General features: G+C 38.7%; 2 protein-coding genes and 1 long non-coding RNA gene across 10 annotated transcripts in view; 2 read left to right on the top strand and 1 right to left on the bottom strand.

Annotated features, from left to right (window-relative positions):
* LOC137252267 (1-acyl-sn-glycerol-3-phosphate acyltransferase gamma-like) overlaps positions 1-10442 on the top strand; it is a 43981-nt gene extending 33539 nt beyond the window's left edge. For all 4 annotated transcript variants that reach the window (XM_067787737.1, XM_067787741.1, XM_067787739.1 and 1 more), the window contains exons 3-5: positions 1197-1732; positions 2417-2774; positions 2863-10442. In XM_067787737.1, coding sequence (XP_067643838.1) covers positions 1197-1732; positions 2417-2774; positions 2863-2957 — 989 coding nt within the window. In that variant the 3' untranslated portion in view covers positions 2958-10442. The remainder of the gene's footprint in view (positions 1-1196; positions 1733-2416; positions 2775-2862) is intronic.
* Positions 10200-26489, bottom strand: LOC137252268 (uncharacterized). Its single transcript, XR_010953491.1, has 2 exons — positions 26165-26489; positions 10200-10567 (listed from the first exon to the last, which is right to left on the bottom strand). It is a non-coding gene; the product is annotated as an uncharacterized lncRNA (long non-coding RNA).
* LOC137252266 (1-acyl-sn-glycerol-3-phosphate acyltransferase gamma-like) overlaps positions 18720-26791 on the top strand; it is a 37536-nt gene continuing 29464 nt past the window's right edge. For 2 of the 5 annotated variants that reach the window (XM_067787732.1, XM_067787731.1), the window contains exon 1: positions 18720-18986. In XM_067787732.1, coding sequence (XP_067643833.1) covers positions 18975-18986 — 12 coding nt within the window. In that variant the 5' untranslated portion in view covers positions 18720-18974. Of the gene's footprint in view, positions 18987-23801; positions 23940-26791 lie in introns of those variants that run through there. The other 3 variants (XM_067787733.1, XM_067787735.1, XM_067787734.1) reach the window with 2 other exon arrangements.

Here is a 26791-nt window from a genome sequence, read left to right on the forward strand (position 1 = left end):
AGTGATGCTGATATTCGTCACAATATATTAAATTATACGTGTGGGACTGCTATGTTTAACTGTGTTCTGTTCAATAATTCTCTTCAGCTAATACGACTCCTTAGCTTTTACTTCTCTTACATTTATGAAGGAGAAAACAATTCGGACAGGACAAATCGCACTGGAACCCATACATATTGATATATCGGTATTGACAATCAGGAAGATTTACAATAAAGAAGTACTGACTTCTCTGGACTTGTTCTAGACCCCATTAAAATAGGTATGGCGGTAAATAGGGTTAACACGAAATAATTGCTGGCCCAAGGTCTGTACCACCTTCACAGCTACACATTTTTAGCTGTGGAGGATTTTGAGTAGAAAATCAGCGGTTACACCGAAAGTAGCCTCTGGCTGGAAATCTGTTCGATAATTATTCCTGCCAAAACGGAGGCAATGAAGAAGCATTAACCTTTCTCGATGAACATAAACTATAGTTAACAAGTCCCTTATCTTCCCTGTAAAGTTTATACTTCAAGGCCATGTAAAATTATGTTGGGTAATACCACCAGCTCCTTTGGGATTAGGAAGGAACGCTCGGAGCCATTTGAAAGTAAATTGAGAAAAAGGTTCTGCGAAAGATTTTTGTTCCTTCGCGTAAAGCCAACAGTCAAAGTGATTTAAACAAAGTGCAGTAAATAGAAAAAAGCCCAATAGATAAAAATGCTCCAGACCTGAAATTATTCCTATCGCAGCCGAATTAAAAGCGAAGAAACGGGGAAGGAAAAAACGGGTAGCAGAAGATTTGATCACCCAAAATGCTACGAACTTGCATTATCACATGGCAGGGATTGGTGTAAAGAAATGTTGAAAATATAAATTAAACTGCCAGGGCTTTGAATTATCGATATATGAATATCAGTCCAACATACCACATCCGGTCAGGCCATTTGCCGTTCGAGATCGTAATCCAACAAATCATTCCTTCTTAAAAAATTTATTCAGTACACATTTCACGTTGCTAGGATTGTAAGTGCTTGTTTCCTTCGTTTACTCTTCGTATACGCCTTTTATTTATTCTTTGAAGTATGAAACTCATGAAAAAATATCGGCCACTCGTTAAAAAAGAACTTCGTATGTAGTCGTGTATGTCAAAACATAAGTTGCAACCCTCGTATCTTGGGTAGACAAATTTTTAAACTAAATTTCTTTTCTAGAAATACTATTTTTTGCTGAATGGTATTCGAATAGTATATTACATGTTTTTATGGATCAATATGACTTCAAGAAATACAGTGGAAAAGAGCATGTTTTACTTATAATGAATCATGCATATGAAATTGATTGGCTTGCCGGCTGGATGTTTACAGAGAAGAATCAAGTTTTGGGTAATTGTAAAGCGTATGCGAAGAAAGTTATATCATATGTGCCAGCTATTGGTTGGGCATGGTATTTTGCTGAATTTGTATTTTTGGAACGTTCCTATGAGAAGGATAGAGAGATTATAGCACGACAATTGAAAGAAGTATTTGCTTATCCCGATCCCGTATGGCTGCTATTAAACGCTGAAGGCACACGCTTTACACCCCAAAAACATGAAGCTTCTGTTAAGTTTGCACAAGAACGAGGTATGACAGTTCTGAAACATCATTTGATACCGCGCACTAAAGGCTTTATTGCAAGTTTACCCGCGTTACGTGGACGTTGTCCAGCCATTTATGATGTTAATTTGGCTTTCAAAAAGGATGCCAAGGTATGTTATTTTGAAAATATGTGTATATGTATACAGATTACGTTAGCCTAGTGGTGCACTCGAGGGCTTCGTTCACCTACATGTCGTGTGAGCGCAACGTCAGAGGTTCAGTAAAGCAAGCAGTCAATCATAAGTGACTTCTATGCTCAAACATTCTCCATGTAAACACATACTACTACAAAAAATTTGAGTTTGTATTCGAAGCTTTGTTGGCATTGTGTACCACTGCGTTAGCGCAATAAAGACAAATCGCAAATCATATGAAAATAAATCATGTCACATCATATTGCGTCAAGTCAAATGTACAGCTATCACATGATATAACTTCAAGTCACAGTCAATATGACCAAACTAAATCAGATAACTTCAATTGTTTTTCGGCTGCTCCATTTTTCGGCCACTAGCTTTACAATGCAGCTCTCTAAAGCTTAGTATTACTTAATTGTTCCGTTATTAGTGCCAGCCAAGTACTTTGTTTAATTTGGTGTAGTTTTACATCACATGATATCACTTCAATATGACCAAACTAAATCGGATAACTTCAATTTTTTTTCGGCCGCTCCATTTTTCAACCATTAGCTTTACAACGCTTTATATATGCAATAGCTTTAGTCACTGCTGGTATCAAAGGTTTGTTCTAAAGCGGGGTATCAAGTAAAATGTTTTTCCTATTCTGTCGTTTAGAATCCACCGACTCTTTCAACACTATTAAACGGTCTACCCGTGGAAGCATTTATGTTTGTTCGCCGCATACCACTCGAAAATGTGCCTGAAGATGAAACTGAGGCTGCTGAATGGTTACAAAATTTATTCCGTGAAAAGGATCGTATTATAGACAGCTTCCACACTACAGGCAGTTTCTTTGAAACCTCCGGATTTAAGGAAGTTCCTGTGATGCATTTCAAATATCGTCCATATAGTGTGATAAATATTGTACTTTGGGCTATATTCTCGTTATCACTTGTATCATACTATTTGATATCATCATTTTTAGCACAAAATTGGATTAGGCTTTCCATTGCTATTGGCATCCTTTTGACAAGTGAGTATTTAGCGCTTGAGTTCGCATTATTATTATTATTAAATTATTTCATTTGCTTAACTCATGTTTATCTTATCTTTGCGTACAGTCTACATACTTATGGTAAAGTCAATCAATATGTCAAAAATTAGTAAAGCATCTTCATATGGTTCTGAAGCACAAAACAACTCCAAGTCAAAATAAACTTCAAATATCAAACAAAACCTCAAACTCCACATGTGGTGAGCACTAATATGAAAGACAAATTATATAAAATACGCACAGGCGTAAACACACAAACAAATTTAGTTAGCTAACAAACGATAAGGTTATAAGCTATTACTGTTAAACTTTAAATGTATGTATTTCTTCAATATGTACTAGTATGTTTGTTAGATGAACTTCATTGAATATTTATTATTTGCATAAAAACCAACAAAAAAACAAATGGGCGAAGTTGCTGTAGATTCCAAATATATGTGTAAATGTGTATACAACTCGTACAAGCGCCAAAGAGGATACATATAATCAGCCCAATTCTAAATATTCCTTCGGAATTTTGTTCTCGCTAATTTTTTTATTCCCGCAGAAAATTTCCTCCAATTCTCTTCTCCTAGGGAGAACAATAATTGGGGAATAGGAATTTCGAAGTCAGCCGTTTTGTCAATTGAAATTTCGTTGCGTATTTCTTATTTTGTTTAAAAAATAGAAAAGTTTATTTATTGTTGCGAATTTGTTTGAAATTAAGATATAAAATATGAACAATGCCCAGTCTTGCATTTTATGTGGTATGCACTGAAATGAGTAATGAATTGGTGCCACAGCAACATCAACAGAGGAGCATAAGAAGAAGAAGACGGCGGGATAACACAAATCCGCCGGAGTTACCTGCTTTCATTCAGCAAACCAATTTTCTGGCGGCCAAGTTGAGTTGAGTTCGCCTTTCGCCATATGCCAAAATCTATTTAAGCCTTCTTAAAAAATTTCTGGATGGCTGCATAAAATGTACCAAGAGCTCTTCCGTTGCTTATGATATACTTTTCGACTTAAAATAAAGAATATTGAGGTAGAATGTACATATTTAGAATGAACCAATTTCCTTTATATTGATGCATTCCCTTCAATTTAACAAGTGAAAAAACTCCTAAGAAATGGCAGAGAAATGTTCCTCTCACTCGCATTCATAATACCTATTTTTCTCCCATAACCGGTTTCCGCTTTTTCGAACATTGTTCAGAATAGGAGGAAAGGGAGAAGTGAAAAAACTCACAAGGAATTTTTATTTAGAACACGAGGAATGGGAGAAGGGAAAAAACTCGCACGGAATTTTTGTTTAGAATTGGGCTGAATATAACAGACATCACTCGTTACTTGTAGCCATTTGCTCGATGTTTTCTATGAGGTAGTCGCTGGTTTTTTTGGGCGAGATGTGCATAAAATGTCTTCTATACATTTTAGTGGGGTATATGTGTTTATTTTTCTGACTATATTTAATTAATTAATTCTCTTTCTAAAAAACACATTTGCATAAAGTGCCTACACTGCGTGGATAAATGCGAAACAATTCAAAAATATCCCTCTTAGAAAATATTCGGCATGAATTTTTTGATTTCCAGCGAGCTACTCGCCACTCGTAGCAGGCTGGTGGCTCTTATTATATTTAGCCTCTTTGCAAGCGCTATGTAAAATTGCACTACAAAGAAATGCCCAAAAATTGTATCCTATATGCATGTGTGTTTGTAACTTTATATTTAGGCCCGGTTTTTCAGTCGTTGGTTAAGCTAAGCTTGAACTAAGTTTGCTTAAACTCTAGTCAAATTTAAATTCCAGTTAAACTAAATAAAAATAAATAAATAAAAAAAAAGTTAAACTGCTGAGCAGTTTTTCAGTCACAGTTTAAGGCCGCCTTTGGGGTATGCTGTTTGGTGCGGCAACATTTGTTTTTTATTATCTAGATAATTTGTAGATACGGCAACAGCTGGATTTTGTTTAACCAACAAACATGCAAAAATAATTTCTCCAGCCTTAGAGAAATATATATCTAGTTCCAGAGCTGATATTCAACACCATGCTGTAATTATTCTTAAACCAGATAGTTATTAAGTTGTTATCCAACTTCATTCTCCAATCACTATCCAACCTTTGGAAATTTTGTAAAATGTATAGTTCTCGAGTTGACCTCCAACGTCATTCTCAAATTATTTTCCAACCTTTGAGAGATTTTGTGAATTGCACAGCTTTCAAATCCATATCCAATACATTTCCCCAGTTTATATCCTACTTTGGACATCGAGTTGAGGTGGGTTGAAAAAAATCTTCCCCTAGGTGGTACCACCAAAGCCAACAGCTGTTTATTGTGAGAAATAAACACCTGGCTGATAGCAGCAAAGCAGCGCTATTAATTAAAAATAAGTTATACATATTTTATTTTCTTGAAAATACTGAAGCATTGCAATTTTACATTTGAGTCCAGTGAGAGAACCACACATAAATACAAGTTGGTAACTATATTTTTTTTAACTTAAGTAATAGCATTTTTTGCTTTATAAAAATTTTCTTTTTTGCTCAGAACGTTATGATTCCCAAGTTGAGTCCTGTTTCGAAACAACTTTTGCCTTGTTATCAACATGAGATGTAGTGGTACTTAAGCCCAAATGCGTGTTGGGTATATTCGACTTCATTGCCAACAAACGCAAATAACTGATAGGTTAACTAGAGTTTAACCCTGTGAAATCGGCCGCTTAAGCTCATCTTAAACTTCAGTTAAAATAGACTGAAAAACTGCAGAATAATGCTGGTTGGCAACGGCACAAAAAATGCTGCTGGTAACCATAGCAACGGGTGGTTGTGTGCGTATCGGTTGATTGTCGCTTGCCCGGCCACCACACAAGCAGAAAGCAACAAGCGCCATTTGTATTGAAAATTCGTAGCGTGCAGACGTAAACATGTCATCGGATGACGATTTTTTATTGCTTGTAAATTTTGCGAATTTTCATAAAAATTTTTGAACTTTTTTCTAAGAATTTTTTCGAGTATGCAGTTTTGTAGCTTATTGAATTTTAATATATTAAGATGCTGATCTTAAGCCACTAAGAAAATTACCTGATTTTTGGCAGTTTTTTTTCAGCCGACCTTTGCATTCGTAGGTTTCAGTAAACCGCAAAGTAAAATCTTTTTCTTCCGCGAACTTGCTCATTACACGTTCTCACAAAACTAACACACTAATGCATGTCAATCACGTTGGCCGCGATCAAATAGACCAGCTCTCAAGCGAAAAAAATCTAAAAATTTTGATTTTCATCAACGCGAAGCCGACAACAAGTACGTGTGAGCACGACTACCGCCGATCGCGCCGATTGCTATGGTAACCACCCGTTGCTATGGTTACCAGCAGCATTTTTTGTCCGTTGCCAGCCAGCATAACAAGCCAACCTAATATAAACGCACGCAACATTTTCTGTCAAAAATGTCTCATGCACATACAACTTGTATGAGAGCAACCCAAATTGAATTTGCTGCGTGAAAACCTAACTCGATTTCCAATTTTTGTTCTGCGTGACATTTAGATTTGACGTTTGCACACATGCTTTGCATTGTCGCAACGCATGCTTATTTGGGTTAAGGCAAAAAACGCCGGTTGTTTGAATGCGATAAAAAAACGCAGTGCGGTTTTATTAGGTTGGCTTGTAAGTTTAAGCATAGTTTAACTGGCAAACTGCGTTGAACTTGTACTGAAAAACCGTGCCTTATTATAGTCACAAAGTTAGTGAGATATTACAATATAATTAAGTATAATTAACTTCTAGAAAATCATATTCTTGTTTAATATGATAAGTTTTGTGTACTGACCTAATTCAAATATGTATACTAGTTGTTTGTGGGATCGTCTTAAAAAAAGCATGAGCTGATTTTCAAATCTGAATTACATAGCCTTCCAAAAATATGTAGTATTAATTATGATGTGCATACCAAAGTGGCTTTAAGAAGGAAATTTCTTAGAAATATACTACTACGTGAAATGTGTATAATAATAGGGATAATTTTAACCTAAGCGAGTAACTAAACCTTCATTTATTTAACAGTCGCTAAGAAAGCACACTTGCCTAGATATATTTTTAAAGTTATGCATATCCTTAAAGATTTATTCAGCCTATTGACTACCGAAGTTTTTTCACGATTTCAAAAGTAAAGTTTTTTTAAACGCTGTTTAGATCTTCAAAGCTTTGCGTTATGATTGTCATTTTTGAGATTGAAATGTCTCTGCAAAAAGCATTAGAAGGCAGACAAAATATATCGCAGTAGATAGAGGACCACACGGCGATAATCAAGTATAATGCATAAAAAGTATGCCGTAATGGTGTTTTGAGATTAATTTGTACAGTCAATACGAACTGTAAAATATCGGATCGACAAAAAAGTGGATTATATTTGCGAGCCGCACTCGTAATAGTGGACAATTAATAAAAATAGTTTCTGATATATGGTCGATTTTGTTTGGGGGTTCACCAACAGCAAAAACCTTATGAAACTCTTCTTAAACTAAAACAAGGTAAAAACCGTTTTTTTTTTTAATTTTCTGCGCTCTTGCCTGCTCTAAAAACACAAAAAACACATTACATTTACCAACTCACAGAGCTTTTGAAAGATTATCCCAAGAAACATTCGGAATCCCAAAATAGTCATTATGAGCTCATGCATTATGAATGAACGTATTTGCCTTCTTGCGATGTTCGTCCGATATGTATGGCTCGTATGTTGTTGTTGACACTAAAAATATCATTTTCTATACTTATCGGACTCTGAAGACTCTTTAACGACGCTTTTCAGGGCCATATATGTGACCCGGTCTACGACTTTTTCTCGCAAAAAAACATCTGTTTCTCGCAATTTCTTTATTGAGTCATAGGCCCCTTTTCATAGACCGGGTCACATATGATGAATTTCATATCAAAACCTATAAAAAAAGGCACATTTTGAACCCTACCCACTCAGGTTTTGATAAAGTTTTGCATAGAGGTACACTTCACCTATACAAACACAATCTAATTTTCAGAAATTGCATTTTTGAAAAATTGTGGGCGTTGCAAGGTGTCAAAGTTGTGAAAAATGCGTGAAAAATGACTGTAATAGGTACTTTTGAGCTGTGATAACTACGGAATGACTCAACCGATTTCAAAGATCTTGGTACCATTGGAACGGTATTCAGATCGGAAACTTTCGCAAACATATACTGGAAAAAATTATTTTCTAAAATAAAATTTGTTACGTGAAAAAAACTTCAATGACCAAGCGTTTTAAAATAAAATATATTTTTTTAGAAAGGTCTGTTTAATATATCGTCGGTCCAATGCCAAAGAAACGAATGTGCATATTTGGTGTGTTGAGAAAAACGCGTAAGACATTGTTAAAAAAAGAGATTTAATTTTGTATTTTTCAACCACTATTGGAAGGTTTACTTTTGTAAACCACTAAGTAATGTTAATTGAAAAATTAAAAAAAAATTTTTTTTTTCAAAAAAATGCACATTTGTTGTTTTGGCTTTGCAAAATTTGACATATATAATATTTCGTTTAAACAAAAATGGCACATTCGTTTCTTTGGCATTGTACCGACGATATATAACATATCCAAAAACTAAAATGGCGTATTTTTTCTTTTTTTTTAATTTTAGGTAAATGCATCTCTTTATTTTGATATTATGGTACTTTTGAGCTGTGATAACTACGGAACTGCTCAACCGATTTCAAAGATTATTAAAAACTAAACTTGGAAAAAATTACAAAGATCAAGCATTTAAATACAAAAAAAAAAATGCTTTTCAGTGTAATAAAAAATCTTACAGTTTCGAAATCCTATTTGAATACCTTTCTAATGGTACCAAGATCTTGGAAATCGGTTGAGCCATTCCGTAGTTATCACAGCTCAAAAGTACCTATTGTAACGAATTTACTTTCAAATACTCTTATTTGCCCTTTTTCTAAGTTCGTATCACTAAACTGTTGAATAAATAACTCCAATATTGAATAATGGAAAATGGCCTTTATTAAAGTACTTCACAATAACACTTATACTTTGCAACTAGCTGGCTTAATAACCAAACTGATAGCTTAACTGAAACTAACTTTGAAAATAATACTGCTATGGCTCGCTAGATAGCGTCTTAATCGAAACTGCTTGATATCTCAAATCAAACATTTTTATTATTATACGAAGAAGACTTGAGGTTATTTGAATAATATAATAACGCAATAGTCTTTTCATGGTTAGCAAATGGGCGCATTAATGATTATGTTTGGTCGCTTAGAAGATTAAAAAAATGCTGAAACAGTCAATAATATTACAAAATGCTTTTTAGGAATGCGTTTATCTATCACGATATGTCGAGTTCATTTGCTTTAGATGAAGGGTCCCATTCCATTTTTAAACAGCGCCGTGTATTCGAATCGGCGAGAACATTGTTTGTTGCATTGTTTACTGTATAGTTTGGCACCTTAAATTGAGGTTACGTTGCGAATAGAGAGGCAGGCACTCGAATTCAGTGAAACAAGGCACTCGAATGGAGTGGAATGAAAAACAGTAGGAAGAGCAGAGTTGCATTGGATTAATATACCTTCAATGTTTATATCGATATTACAGATTAATGTAAAAAAAAATAACTAAACTTAAAAGATCGTTTAGGTATGTACATCTGTTCACTATATATTTCTTATCCGATTATTTGGAGATTACGAACGGGATAAGATTATTGTTCAGCCCCATTCATGAAAGGTATAAAGCCTTCGGCACAGCCGAAGACAGTCCCGTCCTTACTTGTTTAATTCTGTTAAACTTTAAACAGAAGAAAATCACAAAAACAAAAAGAACAACACAACCACCTTTAACAGTTCAAGCGATTTTAGATTGTAAACCACCCACTGATTTAAGAGAATAATTAAGAGGATCTTACCATAAAATAAATAAGTTTTTAATAGCTTTTGATGAAAAGGTGGCTTATGACTAAAAAAAACAGCTGTTAACAGCTGTTTCTCGCAATTTCTTTTTTGAGTCATAAGCCACCTTTTCATAGACCGGGTTACATATATTTTATTAATGAAAACATTAATGAATTTTTTGTACATATACATGAGAATGATTATGTGATACCTTGGTTTTGGGGTAGTAAAAATTAATAAAGGAAATCGTTATTTATATATTTTTAAAATTCCATGTATGTATGTATTGCAAAATAGTAAACGGAGGAAAAAATATTAAGAAATTCATTTCTGTAAAGAATGAACACAGGAAAATACAACAATGAAACTTGAATAACGTTAGCTTAACGACTGAATATTATTAGAAAAAATTTTTAATTAAACACTTATAAGAAACACATTATTATGTATACGCACATATAAACAGTATCTTCCAGAATATGTTTTACCAAAAACCGCAACAAATCAATAGGTATTTTAAGTTTTTTTTTTTAGTTTTTTCATATTATTTAATTGAAATGAATACATGTGCAAAGGAATGTAATAGTGATATAAATATTTAAAGAGTAAACATACATACATATGCACACATAACTTATGAATTATTGTTGTATATACATATTTCTTTAAAATACCTGTACCAAAAAAACTAAAACAAAAAAAAAATTAATAATAAAACTGTTTGGATGTTTTGATTTTACAAAAATAGTTCGAAAGTCTTTTATATCTTTTCACTACAATGGTTTCCACTTAAAGGGCTAATTAAAAGTCCCTAACGCCATAGTCGTAACCATACCCATATCCATAACCATCTCCAATGTGAGCGATTAATGGTGCCGTAACCTAAAAATCATGAAAATTTCATAAAAATTAAGAAAACACAAAAAATTACAAAAATATTTCACAAAAAATAAGTCTCTTAGTCATAACGTATACAAAACAATGAATAAAATCTACAAAAAGTTATTAAATTCACCAACTCAAATATTTTTAGGTTATGGATATGGCAACCAATTGGTTGGCTATGATATGGTTATGGCGCTAGCGTTATGGTATGACACCATTAATCGATTACATTGATTTCCATAAGGTAGGTTCGATCACCATTAATTGGCCCTTAACGTAATAACTTCAACGGAGATTTTCAGTGTGTTTAAACAACTGTTGAAATTAATCTTAGTTTATCCTACGCAATAAACTAGCATTATAGAGAATTCCGAAAAGTTACCATATTTCCCGGTTGAAGCTGCAAACCTAGCAAGAGAACGTGACTTAGCGAAACAACTCGACCGTAGAGGCCCTCACATTAGGAATCTAAACTTGGATTATGTGTCCCCGCATGACACCAATCATCTTTTCAATTGTAATGTGGAACCTACGTTTAGAACAGCAACTTCCCTCTGGCCCACTCGTGTTAAAAGTCCTAGTTTCCTTGCGAATCCAAGGACTTTCCTTGAAATTTGTTAGTGGTCGAAATCATTGAAGGGCCCTCACTAGGGTAGGCACCTTTTCGTTGGTGTGAGGGCTTAGCCGATCTCCATAGCGCCCGACTATGAGGTCGAGCTCTTTAGGACGCCGTTTCGCCTCATAGGAGGGCGGCGGGACGTCGGCGACCAGGAACTGCCAACCCCCTAATCCAAGGTGTTATGCGGACCGTGCCTAATGGACGATTTGCAGCCAAGGGATAAATTCGGCTGTATTCGAACGGAGCCTTCCCGATACCTGGCCACCTCGGGGAGTATTGATGGCCTTACCATAGTAATGGGCGCTTCTGTGGCTGACGGTTCTTTCCCCGTATATAATACTGGACCGCTGAGCCCGCCTTGTCGGGCAGGTGGTCGTACTACCAAGATGAACGACTCATTACCAAATTGTAATAAGGTGGATGATAAGAGGACTGAGTCGCAAGCCAAGGACGACAAATACGCATTAAGCGATGCGTTGGACTCGGGGAGCGAGAGTAGTGCTGATTCAATGAACTCCGTGTTGGAAAAACACACAAATGAAAACGGAGTAGAAGAGTGGAGAAGGGTACGGAGCAGAGGAAGTAAAAGAGCTCTCTCGCAGTACCGTGGAGCACTAAGAATTGTCCAACGCCTGGGAGCAGTGGTCGACCCAACAGAAGTGGAGATCGAGCGCTTGGAATGGGCCCATGAGGCGGTAGAAGTAGGTCGAAGGAAGTTCAAAAAGTTTGCTGCTAGAAACCCTCGGTTCTGCAACCGGTACGAGGAGGAAGAAGCTTCGAATGGCAGAATGAAGAGGCAACGTTCGGCGGAAGGCGGCAAGCCTGCTTTCAAGAGGCAGAAAGGACCCATTCCCAGAGCCGCGAGCCAGGGCAGTCGCATAGAGAAGACAAGTAGGCCCAAAGCTGTAAGACAGATGGCCCCAATAGCGAGGTAGCAACTACCTCGAAAGCTGCGAGTCAGAGGGAAGTTCCAACTACGGAAGTAGGAGATAAGCCAGGGGGAGATAACGCTAAGACTCCGGCTTTCTCGGAGGTGCCGAAGGGAGTTAAAGCTAAGACTGGCTTTTTCGGAGGTGCCAAAGGGAGTTAACACTAAGACGTCGGCTTTTCCCGAGAAGATGAGTGATGTGGCAAAGCAGTCACTGACTGTGGCGCTGGTTGATCGTAGCAGTCCTTTCGGACAGATGACTACTGAAAAGTGGAGATCTGTAGAAAGGGAGCTTATTAGCTTAATGCTTAAGATGATGCGGGAACAACCAAGTAAGCCCCTTCCAAACTTTGATTCGGGGGGATGGTATAATGGTGTGAAGATGATAGCGTGCGACAACATCGCGAGATTGCGGTGGCTGGAGGAAGTGGTTCCAAACCTCCAAAGGCAAGGCACGAACGCGCGGTTTGAGGTGGTGGATAAAGCGCGAATCCCCACGGTACCAAAAGTTAAGGTATGAATACCATGCGTGATGAAGCCGGAGGATACACTGCGACTTCTGCAGAATCAGAATCCGAACATACCGACACAGGATTGGAAGGTACTTACTGTATCTCGGCCTACGGAGGAAGGTCAGTTCTACATCTTCCAAATAAACAAGCAGGCTGAGGGAATATTGTACACGCAGCTTGGAAAAATGTCCTTTGGTACAGGCAAAATTTATATGCGACTCAGGAGAAGAAGTCTCGAGGATAAAAATCCGAAGTCAAAGAGGACGTCAAAAGCCTAAGGGAAAAAAGACAGGTGGAGGTAGCCGACACCACCACGAAGGTGTTAGAAGGGGACCAACAGCCAGATGGTGCTGTGAGTCACACAGAGGAACACTCGGCACAACAGTTACAAGAGGCTGAAGGGGGCTTCGAACACTCTAAACCAAAAGGGCAAGGGGAGGACGACGACGTCACGACGAAGGTGCTGGAGGAGGACAAACAGCCCAATGGTGCTGCGAGTCCTACAGATAAACCTCCAACACAGTAAAGTGGCGTCGAGCGAACTCCTCCTAACCCTTGAGGAGAGTTCGTTTGACGTGGCGCTGATCTAGGAGCCGTGGCTCTCATCAGGAGGAAAGGTTTCTGGACTTAGCGCGCGCGGATTTGGCGTTTACTATGCGCAAACGGAAGGACGAGTGCGAGCTGTAGTAATGGTAAGGAAACAGCTGCACTCATATATGCTGCATAATTACACTACTGAGGACCTCGTAGTGGTGGCCGTTGAGCAAAGGAGTAACAGGCACTTATCCTGGCATCCTGCTACATGGTCCATGCTGCGGAGGTTCCACCGATGGAGTGCAAGAGGCTAGTACAGGACGAAGGGCGCAAATGGCGGTTGGTCATAGGCGCGGATGCAAATGCGCACCACAATGCGTGGGGAGGAGCAGATACGAACGAGAGAGGCGAATCTCTATTTTGTTACATCCTGCAAACCAATTTGCAGATAGCCAACAGGGGATATGTCCCTACATACATTGATCCAACATCCAGCAATGTTTTGGATATTACACTGAGCTCCGAACGTGATATATCAAGGTATGATTGAATCGTTCTTGATAGGCCATCCTTCTCCGACCATGCGTATATCAGCTTCAGCATCCCCTAAAGAGGGTAGGGAAGGGAAGGACTAATAAAGAAAGAGAACGGGAAATGGTCACGTAATAGTGAGGAATCCCTTGAGGTACTTCTCGATACACATTTCCCATCGGGAGATGGTTTAGAAGAGCAAGCAGACAGCGCTCACACTTCGATCACGGAGCGGGTAGTCCGGGCTTGGTGACCGATACCAAGATCGAATGGGCAGTGAAGACGTTCCCCCCTATTGCGAGTGTCGATTGCAGTAGATAGTCGACCGCTGAGCGATAATCGATTATCTTTATAATGTATACAAATTATGTTATATACATCGAAAAGTTGAAAAAAATAGCAAAATCTGTCTTGTATAAAATAACTGTTTATAATGTAATGTAATATAATCGCAAATTGTCGATTCTATTCCGATCGACACTCGCAATAGGGGGGGTTTTCTAAGTTTAAATGGCCGGGCCCAGATGGTATCTTCCCGGCCATGCTACAAGTTTCAAGTAGGGTGGTCGTGGAATGGCTTAAAATAATATTCGATTGGTGCATAAGACTGAATCATGTACCGCACTCTTGGAGAACTGCTCGTGTAGCTTTCATACCAAAGGCGGGGAAGATTGGTCACGTGTATCCCAAAGATTATAGATACATTAGCTAAACATCATTTCTGTTCAAAACCTTTGAGAGGCTGATAGATGTGTACATAAAGTCCAACGTGGATGAAAAGCTGCTCTCCACAACACAACATGCGTAGACCAAAAGCAAGTCGGTAGATACCGCATTGCCCTGGAATATAAGGAATATGCTCTAGGAGTCGTCTTAGTCATTGCCGGGGCTTTCAATAATGTTTCTAAATGGGCGATTATTAATTACATTAAAGTACATCCAGCCTTAACGAGATGGATCGGCTGCATGTTAAATTGCAGGAACATTACATCACAATGGGGATTGTACGAGACCACGAAATCAGTGGGCAGGGGAACGCCGCAGGGAGGGGTGCTATCACCTCTGCTGTGGACGCTGGTTATCAACCCACTGCTCAGGCGATTTGATGAGGGACCCGTAAAACTTACGGCTTACGCTGATGACGTTGCAATTGTCATAAGTGGAAAGTGCCTTCCAACGATTAGCTCTTTGATGGATCGGGCGCTTCGGCATATTCATAACTGAGCATCAATTATCATGTCGGGTTGAAAGTCAACGCGAATAAGACGGATATTGTCTTGTTTACAAAGAGGTACAAGGTCCCAAATTGGTTCAGGCCTAAGTTAGGAGGGGTGACCCTACAGGAGAAACCTTGCACAAAGTATCTAGGAATCATCCTAGACAGTAAGCTGTCAGGAAGCTCAACGTGGAGGAGAGGATGAAGAAGGCTTCAACGGCACTTTATGCATGTAAAAGAATGCTGGGGTGTACGTGGGGCTTATCGCCCTCTCTTTCTCATTGGGTTTTTATAGCGATTGTAAGCCCTATCCTATACTATGGAGTTTTTGTTTGGTGGAAAGCCACACAAAAAGCAATCTACCCCAAAAAATTAGAGGGGTTATGCAGACTATCAATGCTTAGCATTACGGGAGCCCTGAAAACAACCCCGACAGCTGCACTGTATGCCATCCTGCACATTCCACCTTTAGACATGGTAGCAAAGAACATAGCGTTAACAACTGCAACCAGGCTCGGTGCCTCGGGGCAGCTTGAGCGCCGACCATACGGCCATATTAGTATAGCGTCATCAATCACAAGACGAACAGACTACCTGATTCCCTATCTGCGCTTCGAAGGCGATCTTAAGGCCACAATAGAGGTGTACGGTTGGCGCCAGGGTGCTCAAATGGCGGACGGGGCGATACATGTGTACACAGATGGTTCCAAAGTAGTGGAAGGAATAGGGTTTGCGGTATACTGTGCTGATACGGAAATAAACCGATCCTAAAGGCTGCCGGATTACTGTAGCGTTTTCCAAGCGGAAATAGTAGCAGTAACCAAATCAGTAGAAACCCTGGAAGAAAATAGCCCAAGCTGCAATCGTGTTAGCTTTTACATTGACAGTCAAGCAGCAATTAAGGCAATAATCTCGCAAAGCACAGCATCTAAATGCGTGTTAGAGTGTAAACAGTCCCTGGAGAGAATCGGGACAGGGAGAAGCATAAATCTATATTGGGTCCCAGAGCATATGGGAATAGATGGGAATGAAAAAGCGGATGAACTAGCTAAAAAGGGCGCATCCCTTAAAGCTTGCTCCGTAGACGTCCCAATTAGACTGGGCAAAATTAAGCGAAGGCGAGAGATGCACATGATCGACCAAGCAGGAAAGGCGTGGGTTCAAGCGCGGAGCTGTAAAGTGTCGAATATTAGGTGCAGGTCTTACAACCTTAGACTAACAAAGTTGCTTCTATCATTAAAAAGAGAGGACTGTATATTCATGATGGGTATTCTGACTGGACACTACCTTCTGGCGTCACATGGCTTTAAATTAGGCTTGGTGAGTGATAGCTGATGTAGGAAGTGCGGGCTGGAGGAGGAAACAATCGAGCACGTTCTATGCTCTTGCCCTGCGCTTACTAGGGTAGGACTCCAGCTATTAGGAGTGATACAGCTGTCAAATCTAGAAGCAGCAAGTGGCTTAAATCCTAGGAAGCTTCTAGTATTTGCCAAGAGGACGGAGTTATTTTATAACATAGGTCCTGGTTTTTGATAGGGTTTTTCAGTTTGGTCGTTAAAACAAACTTCTGGTAACACTATGGACTTATTCAGTCTATGCGAGGTCCTCATGGACCGGCCAGTTCAACCTAACCTAACCTAACCATTCATTGAAGGGGGCGAAGCATTGTTAACACAACAACATAAGGGAGAATTCCCTATACCCCCAGCGGGTTACGGCGCTTAGAATATAAACGCGGCAGGTATGCCTGTCGTAAGAGTCGACTAAAATACCTAAAAGATTCAAGGGGTTGTGTAGCGTAACCCTTTCAAGAGGTTGCCCTCGCAATTTATAGCTTCTCCAACCCAATATTCAACCTCACCTACCCTATTTCTTTAGCATCCGTGGTTCTGGCGACCCCAAGTTCCTCATATAACTAGGGGTGGTGGGCGGGATGGCCCTGAAGGTTAAATGTGCTCATATTAAACCGTTTCCGAAATTATCGGGAACCTTCGGGCAACAACAACAACAGAGTTCCCTCTAGGTGAAATGTAATTGCAGGTCGCGAAGTAGCAATTAACCAAGGTCCTAGAAAACGTATGGTATTTGTCAAGAGAACGCATTTATTTTATAACATACATAAGCTCTGTTACCTAATTGGATTTTTCCGTTTGGTTTTCCCACAACTACCTAACCTGACTGCAGTTTAGCCGTGTTTCTTCGACTGTTCATACTAAGATTGGAAGCAAAGCTTTATATTAACAACCTAAGGATTACTTTAAGTAGGCATAAGAATCGAATCAGGCAATTTTTTGAGGCAACCAAGATACGCACACACCGAAATGCAGCGAAAGAAAGTAGACGCTCTGAACCAAGGAGAGTTTGCCCTCTAAAACCTACTTACGATATATACAGCTGGTGATTACTCCCCTCGGCTCTCACACCTGCTCACTAAGAATAATCTTCGACCTGGCGATTGAACCGAGCAGTTAAGAGTACCATAGGTCTTCAGCAGGCCCGAAGAAACAACGGCTACGATGAGAAATGTCAAGGACGCTACTTATAGGGCCGCGCTGCCTACGGGTGCAGCAACGCGCGATGTATGGGAGCATTATTGCCTAGAATACAAAAGCGTGAGGCCTAACGATGTGATTGCGTGGAGTATTACATGTGTGCAGATTATTAAAGGTTTCACGACCGGAGAAGATTTCTATAGGAATGATACGGAGGGAGCCCCATTAATCCAAAAAGTGAAAAAAAGGATACACGGTTAGCGAGTTGAAACTATGTGTTAAATTGACTAGTCAATTTGTAATTTTGTTCGATAACATAAAATGTTGCTGCTCATCTGAGCTTAAGAACCGGTCGAAGAAGGTTAAACTCTAGTCAGCTTTAACAGGAGTTTAAATTCGCACTGAAAAACGAACCTTAGTCATGCGAATGGCCCAGAAAGTGTGTTCCTTAGGCACCCGTATTTGAAAGCAGAGGAATTGAGAGGTATGCGCGATCTTCTGTTCGAGCTTTTGCTATTTTTAAATCGCTTTAAATTGGCAAGTAACATTTTCACGTAGAATTATTATTCATTCACCCAGAGGGTTAGTGGCTTAGAATATACCCGCGGCAGGTATGCCTGTCGAAAGAGGCGACTAAAATACCGAACTGATTCAAGCGGTTGTATAGCGCAGCCCTTTCAAGGGCTTGCGAGCACAATTTATAGCTTCTCCAAACCCAATTGTCAACCTCACCTATCTGCGGCGAATCCTGTTTCACTAACAGACGAGGCTCTGGCGACCCCAAGCTCCTTATGGAACTTGGGGGTGGGGAGGGAGGGATGGCCTGAAGGCTTAATGTGGCCATATAAATCGTTCCCGAGATGGTCGGGCTAGCACCTTAATGGTGCTGTGTTACCGGAGCGTACCAGATCTGTATCCGGCAAAGGACCATCACATCGATAACACTCCCCAAAGTCTTCGGGGAGTAACCTTATCGCTACAACAACAACAACAACAACAGCTTTTTTCGTCTATACCAGTCGTCGAAACAGTTAAGCTCATGTTGAATAACTTCAATATCAGTGTAACTTTTTACTATCATAATGGTGCTTGTCACCTGAACGTGTCGGACCTATATCCGGCAAAGGATCATTAACATCGATAACACTACCCAAAAAATTCGCGGGAAGGTCCTTAACGCCAGAACAAAAATCACCTGGAATTCATTCTCAGTTTCATACTAGTCTATAGACTAGTGAGATATATCTCACAATCAATACAACCCTGTTTATTGCATTTGACAGCCGCACATTTCAATTGTCAAATTCAGCTGCAAAACCAATTTTCACACACAGTTTATTTTCTGCAGGTTCCTCTGAATCAATTGATTGTTTAACAAATTGCTTATCAGCATTGGTGAAACAAAATATATATTTTAATGCAGACAAAGCAGCTGTTATAGTCGTGTGATTAGCGTGGCTTATTAATCGAGTAAGTTATTACGGTGTGTATAAAGAGATTTGCGAATTTGGACTGCGAGTAATCAATACTTGTGATTTCTATGCCAAGTTGTAGCCACATTTGGACATACATATGTACATACATGTAAGTGCATTCAAAATCAACTACCAAAGAATGTGATGTCTCGGGTCAGTTCCACAAAATTTACTGAAAGTGACCGAATGGGGTATGGACGCATATTTGTGTCCAGAATCTGAAGTCGGAAATAAACGCGGTGAAAACTTATTGGCGAAAATCCTACGCATGAAGATGTGCCAGGGCCGCCGAGAGAAAATCCAGGCCCGGGGGTAAAAATACGGGCCCCCATACTAAAATGAACAAATTCTCAAAATCAAAATTACCATATTTTACATATTTATATGCATTTATATATACATGTATATTTAAGCGTATACATTAGGGTGGCCACAATAAATCAATTTTAGATTTTCCGCTGGGGCACCCTCATAAAATATGCCAATAGATTAGAAAATGATACATACAAAGTTTCAGGCCAATGCGACAATATTAACACGTGCCTCATTGAGGTCAAAGTTAGGAAAAACAGCGATTTTTCCGAAAAATTTTTTTGTGTTTCGTCAATAAAAGTGAAACCATTTATGGCAGGAACTTGGCTCGTACACCATCCGATAGGTAATTTTATTTGTATTGATTTTGATCAGATCATAGTGGATATCCCTAATTTTGAATTTCCATGCAATGGTATACGAGTCAAGTTCGTGGCATAAATGGTTTCAATTTTACTGACGAAAAACTAAAATTTTTTCTGAAAAATCGCTATTTTTCCTAACTTTGACCTCAATCAGGCACCTTTTGACATTATCGGATTGGCCTGAAACTTTGTAATAATCATTTTCTAATCTATTGGCATATTTTAGGAGGGTGCCCCGAAAGATAGAACAAAAATTAAAATTCACCATATACCTTGTAACCACCCTAGTTTACATGCATACATGCATATTAGCCATCACATCCGGTGGCAAAAATCCTGAGCCAGATAAATAATTTTGCACGCAAATGCAACAACAACGATTTGAGCCAGATAAATCCAGATAGAAGTCTGGTTCAATTTGTGAGCCAGATAATTTGTTAATTACTTCTTTTCAGTTTGGCAATGCTGCCTTTAATAAACCTACTTTTTTTCAAAAATAGTGTCGCTGCTTAGCCTTTCGCCGTATGAGTTAAATTAAAAACAGCGGCGACATCTGCCTATCACATTTCACATGTGCGAAAATTTCACGACATCTGCTTCTCAAGTCTCTCAATGATCCAGAGCATTACCGTGAGAATTGAGCGTGAGCCGGAGCTGTAAAACTCTCTGGATGACGGCAATTATATCCAATGAATATATTGCCGTCTTCCAGTGAGTTTTACAGCTCCGGCTCACGCTAAATTCTCACGGGAATGCTCTGGATCATTGAGAGACTTGAGAAGCAGATGTCTAATTACTTATAGAGTTTTATTGCATTAATTTTATGAAACAAATTTCTTTAAATTGCAAAACAAATATTTTTTGGTACTAACTTGTTATATTAAAAGAGTTTAATTAACACAAGAGGGCTTTCCTGGCCTTAACACCTGCGAAATTATCTATGCTTTGTCAAAATCCAACTGTCTCGCTTTTGGTGCTTCAATACAGAGCATGCCAAGTCCTGTAAGGCGTTCTTGAGTTGAACACGATCGATGGAAGTTCCTTATCCTTGCAAGAACACTGAAGGAACGTTCAGCACTAGCTACTGTAACATGTCTGGTGAAAAAATACGTAGAACAGCACAAATGTTAGGAAAAATTGTAGCTAGATTTAGAGCACAGATAGCATTCAATAATTCAAATGGGGACAGATTTTCGTTAAAATTTGTTCAGTAAATGTGCTTCAAGTGGATCGTTTCATCTCCTAAACTCTCGGAATAGTCTGAATTGTATTGGCTGACAAATTGAATGGCATTTTCTCGTATTGAAACCTCATCCATGTATCCAAATTGCCACAAAAAAGAAATGGTGTTCTTCAAATTTTTCATGACAGCAAATCGTTCGGCAATACCTGCAATAACCGAATCAACTATCATCAAAAAGGTGTTGTTTTTGAAATCAGTCTGGTGATCGTCGTTGATCGTCTCGTTCTCAAAACCTGACAAAGCGGACGCCAAAAAGCAATAACACCTTATGCGGGGTGCAGACACGTTAAGAGATTTATAAAATTTGTTGAAATTTAAAATGACTGCTATCTACGAAAGGTGATTAAAGGTTTGGTTTGTTTATTTTCTGTAAGCAAAAAGCTTGGATAGCAGTTTGAGATTCCCGGGTCCCTCCAAAGTCCGGGCCCGGGGTAAATGACCACCTCAGTACGCCCCCCCCCCCTCTCGTTGGCCAGAGATGTGCTATATATAAATACTCTGTATCGAGTTGCTTGTTAACAAATCTTTCAAAACCCGCTTTTGATGAAAATTTAACACGGTCTTGTACCGAAAGTAATCAGTATGCTAATACTAGAAGATTAGCAAGTTATCTGTTCATAGCATATTACACTACTCGACAAAAAAATCTCTAAAAATAAAATAGGCCTTTCCTAAAGTAAAATTTTCTCCTGATTCCAAATATGACTTCCATTTTTCTGTGGCAGATCTAGTTTCCGAGATATCCATTTTTGCAGAACACTACTTCATATAGGTAAGGCAAAAATTTGTAGTTTTCATTTTCTCGTTTTAAACTGTTGAATTATACATTATACTAATTCCCATAAACATTTCTTGCCTTCACCTCCTTTCAGTATCTTCAGTAATTTGGCGACTATGCCAAACAAATTTGAGAAAAAAAAAGAAATTTTTTACAAAATTTCAGATTTAACCACTTTAAAATCGGAAAAATTCTATGGACGAAAGTGAGCCCTCTTATGTTGTAGGTAATTTAACTACCCAAATTTTAAGCATACCAGTACAACAATCGGACGTGCCGTTGAGACTATAGCCCCGTTAACTTGCAAGCGTCTATCCTAAAATTTTAGTATGACTTCGATAAAATTGGCGAGACATTTCATTTGGTCACTCTACCTTAGGGTCTAATAAATTTAAAAAGACATCAAGTATTTAATTGTCACTACTGTTTGTAGTAAATTTTGTTTTGCAAATTGTAGTGCCAATTTATACATACTATATCGGTAGATGTGTTGCAAAAGAGATTTTAAATGTAAAAATAATTCGGATGATTTTTGCTTTATTTGCGGACATTATATTTTCGGAAACTCAGCTCGGAAAATAACTAATTCTGTCAAAGATGCATACTTTTTCATTATTTCGGTTTCCGTGTAAAAACTCTCGATAAATCTTGGACACCTCATTTTATTTGCGCCTCCTGTAGATTAACTTTAATGCGATGGGTATCGGGTAAAGGTCATAACATGAAGTTTGGTGTTCCAATGATGTGGACTGAACCCTTTAACCACGACCAGTGCTATTTTAGCGTGATAGACCTTAAAGGTAAAACGAGAAAAAAGAGGAAATTAATAAGTTATCCAAATGTGGCATCAGCTAAAAAACCAAAACTACATGACCATACCTTACCCATACCTAGGCCGCCTATAAGTTTTGAAGCCTCAAGCGAAAGTGACTCCGAAGCAGATAATTCAGACAGTGAACAAGAAGGAGAGGTCCCACATCGAGTCTCACAAGCCGAACTTGATGACTTGGCCAGAGATTTGAAATTATCGAAATTTGATAGCGAAGTTCTAGGACCTCGTTTGCAGCAATGGGGCAGCCTGGGCCATTCGACAAGTACTTCCAAATTTCGAAATAGACACAAGACTTTCTCTTCTTTTTTTACTAAAAGTGAAAATATTTGCTACTGCAATGATGTTCAAGGTTTATTTGAAGCACTAAAATTAGAAAATAAAGTGGATGATTGGCGCTTGTTTATAGACAGTTCAAAGCATAGGGTAAAAGCAGCATTACTCCATAAAGGAAATTCGTTACCCTCAATGCCAGGGGCACATTCTGAGAATACTAAAGAAACTTATTTAATTATATCCAATTTACTTGAGCTCATTCAATATAAAAAATTTAACAATTTTTGTTGTTCTATCGGCCTACTGATTTGCAAGATCGCGGGTTTGATTCGAGCTCAAGGCCTAACAATAATTTTTTATCATTATTATTATGATAAATTTTTTCTTAATTGAAAAAATTTTTAAATTAGAATAGAAGAAAGAAAAAATTTAGACAACTGCCAAAGCTCGTTGTATAGATCCATTTCGGGAACTGCTAAATTCCTTCATCGGCAACGTTTAGGCGCCGCTGCTATAACCATTCAGCCATCACAGCGGTTTTTTGTTTGTCTTCATTAATCCTACTTCTATTCTGGTTCGTGCCAATTGATATTCACAACACTGCGACATCAGGTTTCGTCAATAGAATTTTTTCGATTTTAAAGTGGTTAAATCTGAAATTTTGTAAAAAATTTCGTTTTTTTTTTCAATATTTTTTGAACGTTTTTTGGTATAGTGGCCAAACTACTGAAGATACTTAAGGGAGGTGAAGGCAAGACATTTTGTGGGAATTAGTATAATGCATAATTCAACAGTTTAAAATGAAAAAATAAAAAATACAAATTTTTGCCGTACCTATATGAAGTAGTGTTCTGCAAAAATGGGAATTTTCATATTTTCGCCGATATCTCGGAAACTAGATCTGCCACAGGAAAATGGAAGTCATATTCGTAATCAGGAGAAAATTTCACTTTAGGAAAGGCCTATTTTATTCTTGGAAACTAAAGTCGATCAAAATTTGTTGAGTAGTGTTATTTATGTATGTAGTTAAAATTGTTAGGAAATCGGATGTTGTTATTAACAGTTCATATTTTGTTGCAACGCCATATTTCATACAAGTGCGTTTGTAAGTTTTAAGCGAGTGTACAACATCTCATTTAAATTGCTGATATTAATATTTATATGTGTATAACCACTTTCCATGCGAGTTGAATATCTGTTGGTTGGTAAATTAGTCGTGCATGATCGATTGAAGTGATCGCCGATAGTATATTGATCGCGTAAGTTTTACGTGTAATACAACTAGGTACATTGTACCTACATATTTATATAAAATAGACAAAAATAGCTACAGTAATATCGCGAAAAAGTTAACCAAAATGTCTCAAGGGTATTTAACTTTTCCAAGCGGTTTTCAAATTTGAAAAAATACAGTAATAAACATAGTTTTTGCGATATAACACATTGAAATTATTTAAATGACTTAGTTTTAATCATTACAGAGCATAAACTTATATTAAATTTGTACTGGCTGATTTCAAGAGCACAGAACATACATATATATTAATTTATTCACATTGTAAATATCGACGTGCAACACGAAAAGTAACATATTCAATTTTTTTAGAAAGAAATCCTATGAAAAAAATTTTGCGCCTCGCGACTCCGACAATAATTTTTCGGTTGGATTTGAAAAATTGATGAGCTCAGAAAAGTTAAATTAAAATTTAGTCCAGTTTGTTGACCTATGGTTTCTACCCTCTTTTGGGGGATGCTGAAGTTGATATACGCATGGTCGGAGAAGGATGGTCTATCAAGAACCATCCAATCATACCTTGATATATCATGTTCGGAGCTCAGTGTAATATCCAAAACATTGCTGGATGTTGGACCAATGTATGTAGGGACATTTCCCCTGTTGGCTATCTGGAAATTGGTTTGCAGGATGTAACAAAATAGAGATTCGCCTCTATCGTTCGTATCTGCTCCTCCCCACGCATTGTGGTGCGCATTTGCATCCGCGCCTATGACCAACCGCCCTTTGCGCCCTTCATCCTGTACTAGCCTCTTGCACTCCATCGGTGGAACCTCCGCAGCATGTGCCATGTAGCAGGATGCCAGGATAAATGCCTGCTTATTCCTTAGCGTTATCTCCCTTTGGCTTATCTCCTACTTCCGTAGTTGGAACTTCCCTCTGACTCGCAGCTTTCGAGGTAGTTGCTACCTCGCTATTGGGGCCCATCTGTCTTACAGCTTTGGGCCTACTTGTCTTGTCTATGCGACTGCCCTGCCTCGCGGCTCTGGGACTGGGTCCATTCTGCCTCTTTAGAGCAGGCTTGTCGCCTTCCGTCGAACGTTGCCTCTTCATTCTGCCATTCGACGATTCTTCCTCCTCGTACCGGTTGCAGAACCGAGGGTTTCTCGCAGCGAACTTTTTGAACTGCCTTGAACCTACTTCTACCGCCTCATGGGCCCATTCCAAGCGCTCGATCTCCGCTTATGTTGCGTTGACCACTGCTCCCAGGCGTTGGACAATTCTTAGTACTGCAAGGTACTGCGAGGGAGCTCTTTTACTTCCTCTGCTCCGTACCCTTCTCCACTCTTCTACTCCGTTTTCATTTGTGTGCTTTTCCAACACGGAGTTCATTGAATCAGCACTACTCTCGCTCCCCGAGTCCGACGTATCGCTTAATGCGTATTTGTCGTCCTTGGATTGCGACTCAGTCCTCTTATCATCCTCCTTGTTACAATTTGGTAATGATCATTTTGGTCGTACGACCACCTGTCCGACAAGGCGGGCTCAGCGGTCCAGTATTATATACGGGGAAAGAACCGTCAGCCACAGCAGCGCCCCTTACTGTGGTAAGGCCATCAATACTTCCCGAGGTGGCTCGGTATCGGGAAGGCTCCGTTCGAATACAGCCGAATTTATCCCCTGGCTGCAAATCGTCCAATAGGCACGGTCCGCATAACACCCTGGATTAGGGGGTTGACAGTTCTTGGTCACTAAGCCCTCACACCAACGAAAAGGTGCCTACCCTAGTGAGGGTAACAAAAGGTGGACAAACACAAATTTTTCCTGGACAAACGATGAGCAAACGACGGACATACGGACGGACGATTTAGCACAATAAAGGGGGGAAAAATTTAAGGTTTTTTCGAAAAACAAAAGATTTTATTGTTATTACTTTTTAACAAAAGGTGAATTTGCGTTTAATTTTTCCTGGACAAACATGTACAAACGATGAGCAAACGATGGACATACGATTTAGCACAATAAAGCGAAAACCACCATTTTAGGGGTTTTTCGAAAAAAAAAAAAAATTTCTTTGTTCTAACTTTTAAACAAAAGGTGGACAAGAGTACATCTATATTGGGTCCCAGGGCGTAAGGTAATAGCTGGGAATCTGGTTTTTACATTACCAAATAAGTAATATGAGTATAAATGGAACATTTTCAAAATCATTTCAATGAAAAAGTATTTCAGGGGAGTATTGGAACCTACCTTTTTAAGATATCCAGCATATCATTCCTTCTAATTAACACTGTGTGGTTATTTCCACGACTCCGAACGTTTAGCGATTTGTTGGGACTATTCAAAGATTATTTTCTGGAAGGTTTGGGTAACGTTTTCAAGATCATATATTGGCATATCGCAATAGTTTTTCGTTGTATTTTCATCGTGCGGACTGGCCCGCGGGTATTGGCTAGTTTTACGAATATGTGAAACATGAACAGACGTTTAAATCCATAACAAATTAACGTCTCGTTAATACTTGGGGCAAGATCTTGATTATGTCAGCCCGCTCTGGTTTTGTAGTAGTGTACGATGGAATATTACTAACTTGATAACAGATACAACTAATTAATAAATAAAGCTAATTATACTTTTCATTAAATATACATTCATTGTACACGTCAACTTAATAAAACGCTTTGCAAATAAATATGGGCAATTCCTTGGCAATGGACGCAACATTCGCAAGCAATACAACTAGCTTAAAAGAGAACATGACCGGACTGAGCGGATATTACAATATATGACCATATATGATGGGACTCGGATGCGACAAGAAATAGAAGTAATTTTTAAATGCTTGTGAAAGTACGCAAGGCCGCAAAACCCCATTTT

Source organism: Eurosta solidaginis, chromosome 5 (assembly GCF_040869045.1).
Source record: "Eurosta solidaginis isolate ZX-2024a chromosome 5, ASM4086904v1, whole genome shotgun sequence".
NCBI classification, from domain to species: Eukaryota; Metazoa; Arthropoda; class Insecta; order Diptera; family Tephritidae; genus Eurosta; species Eurosta solidaginis.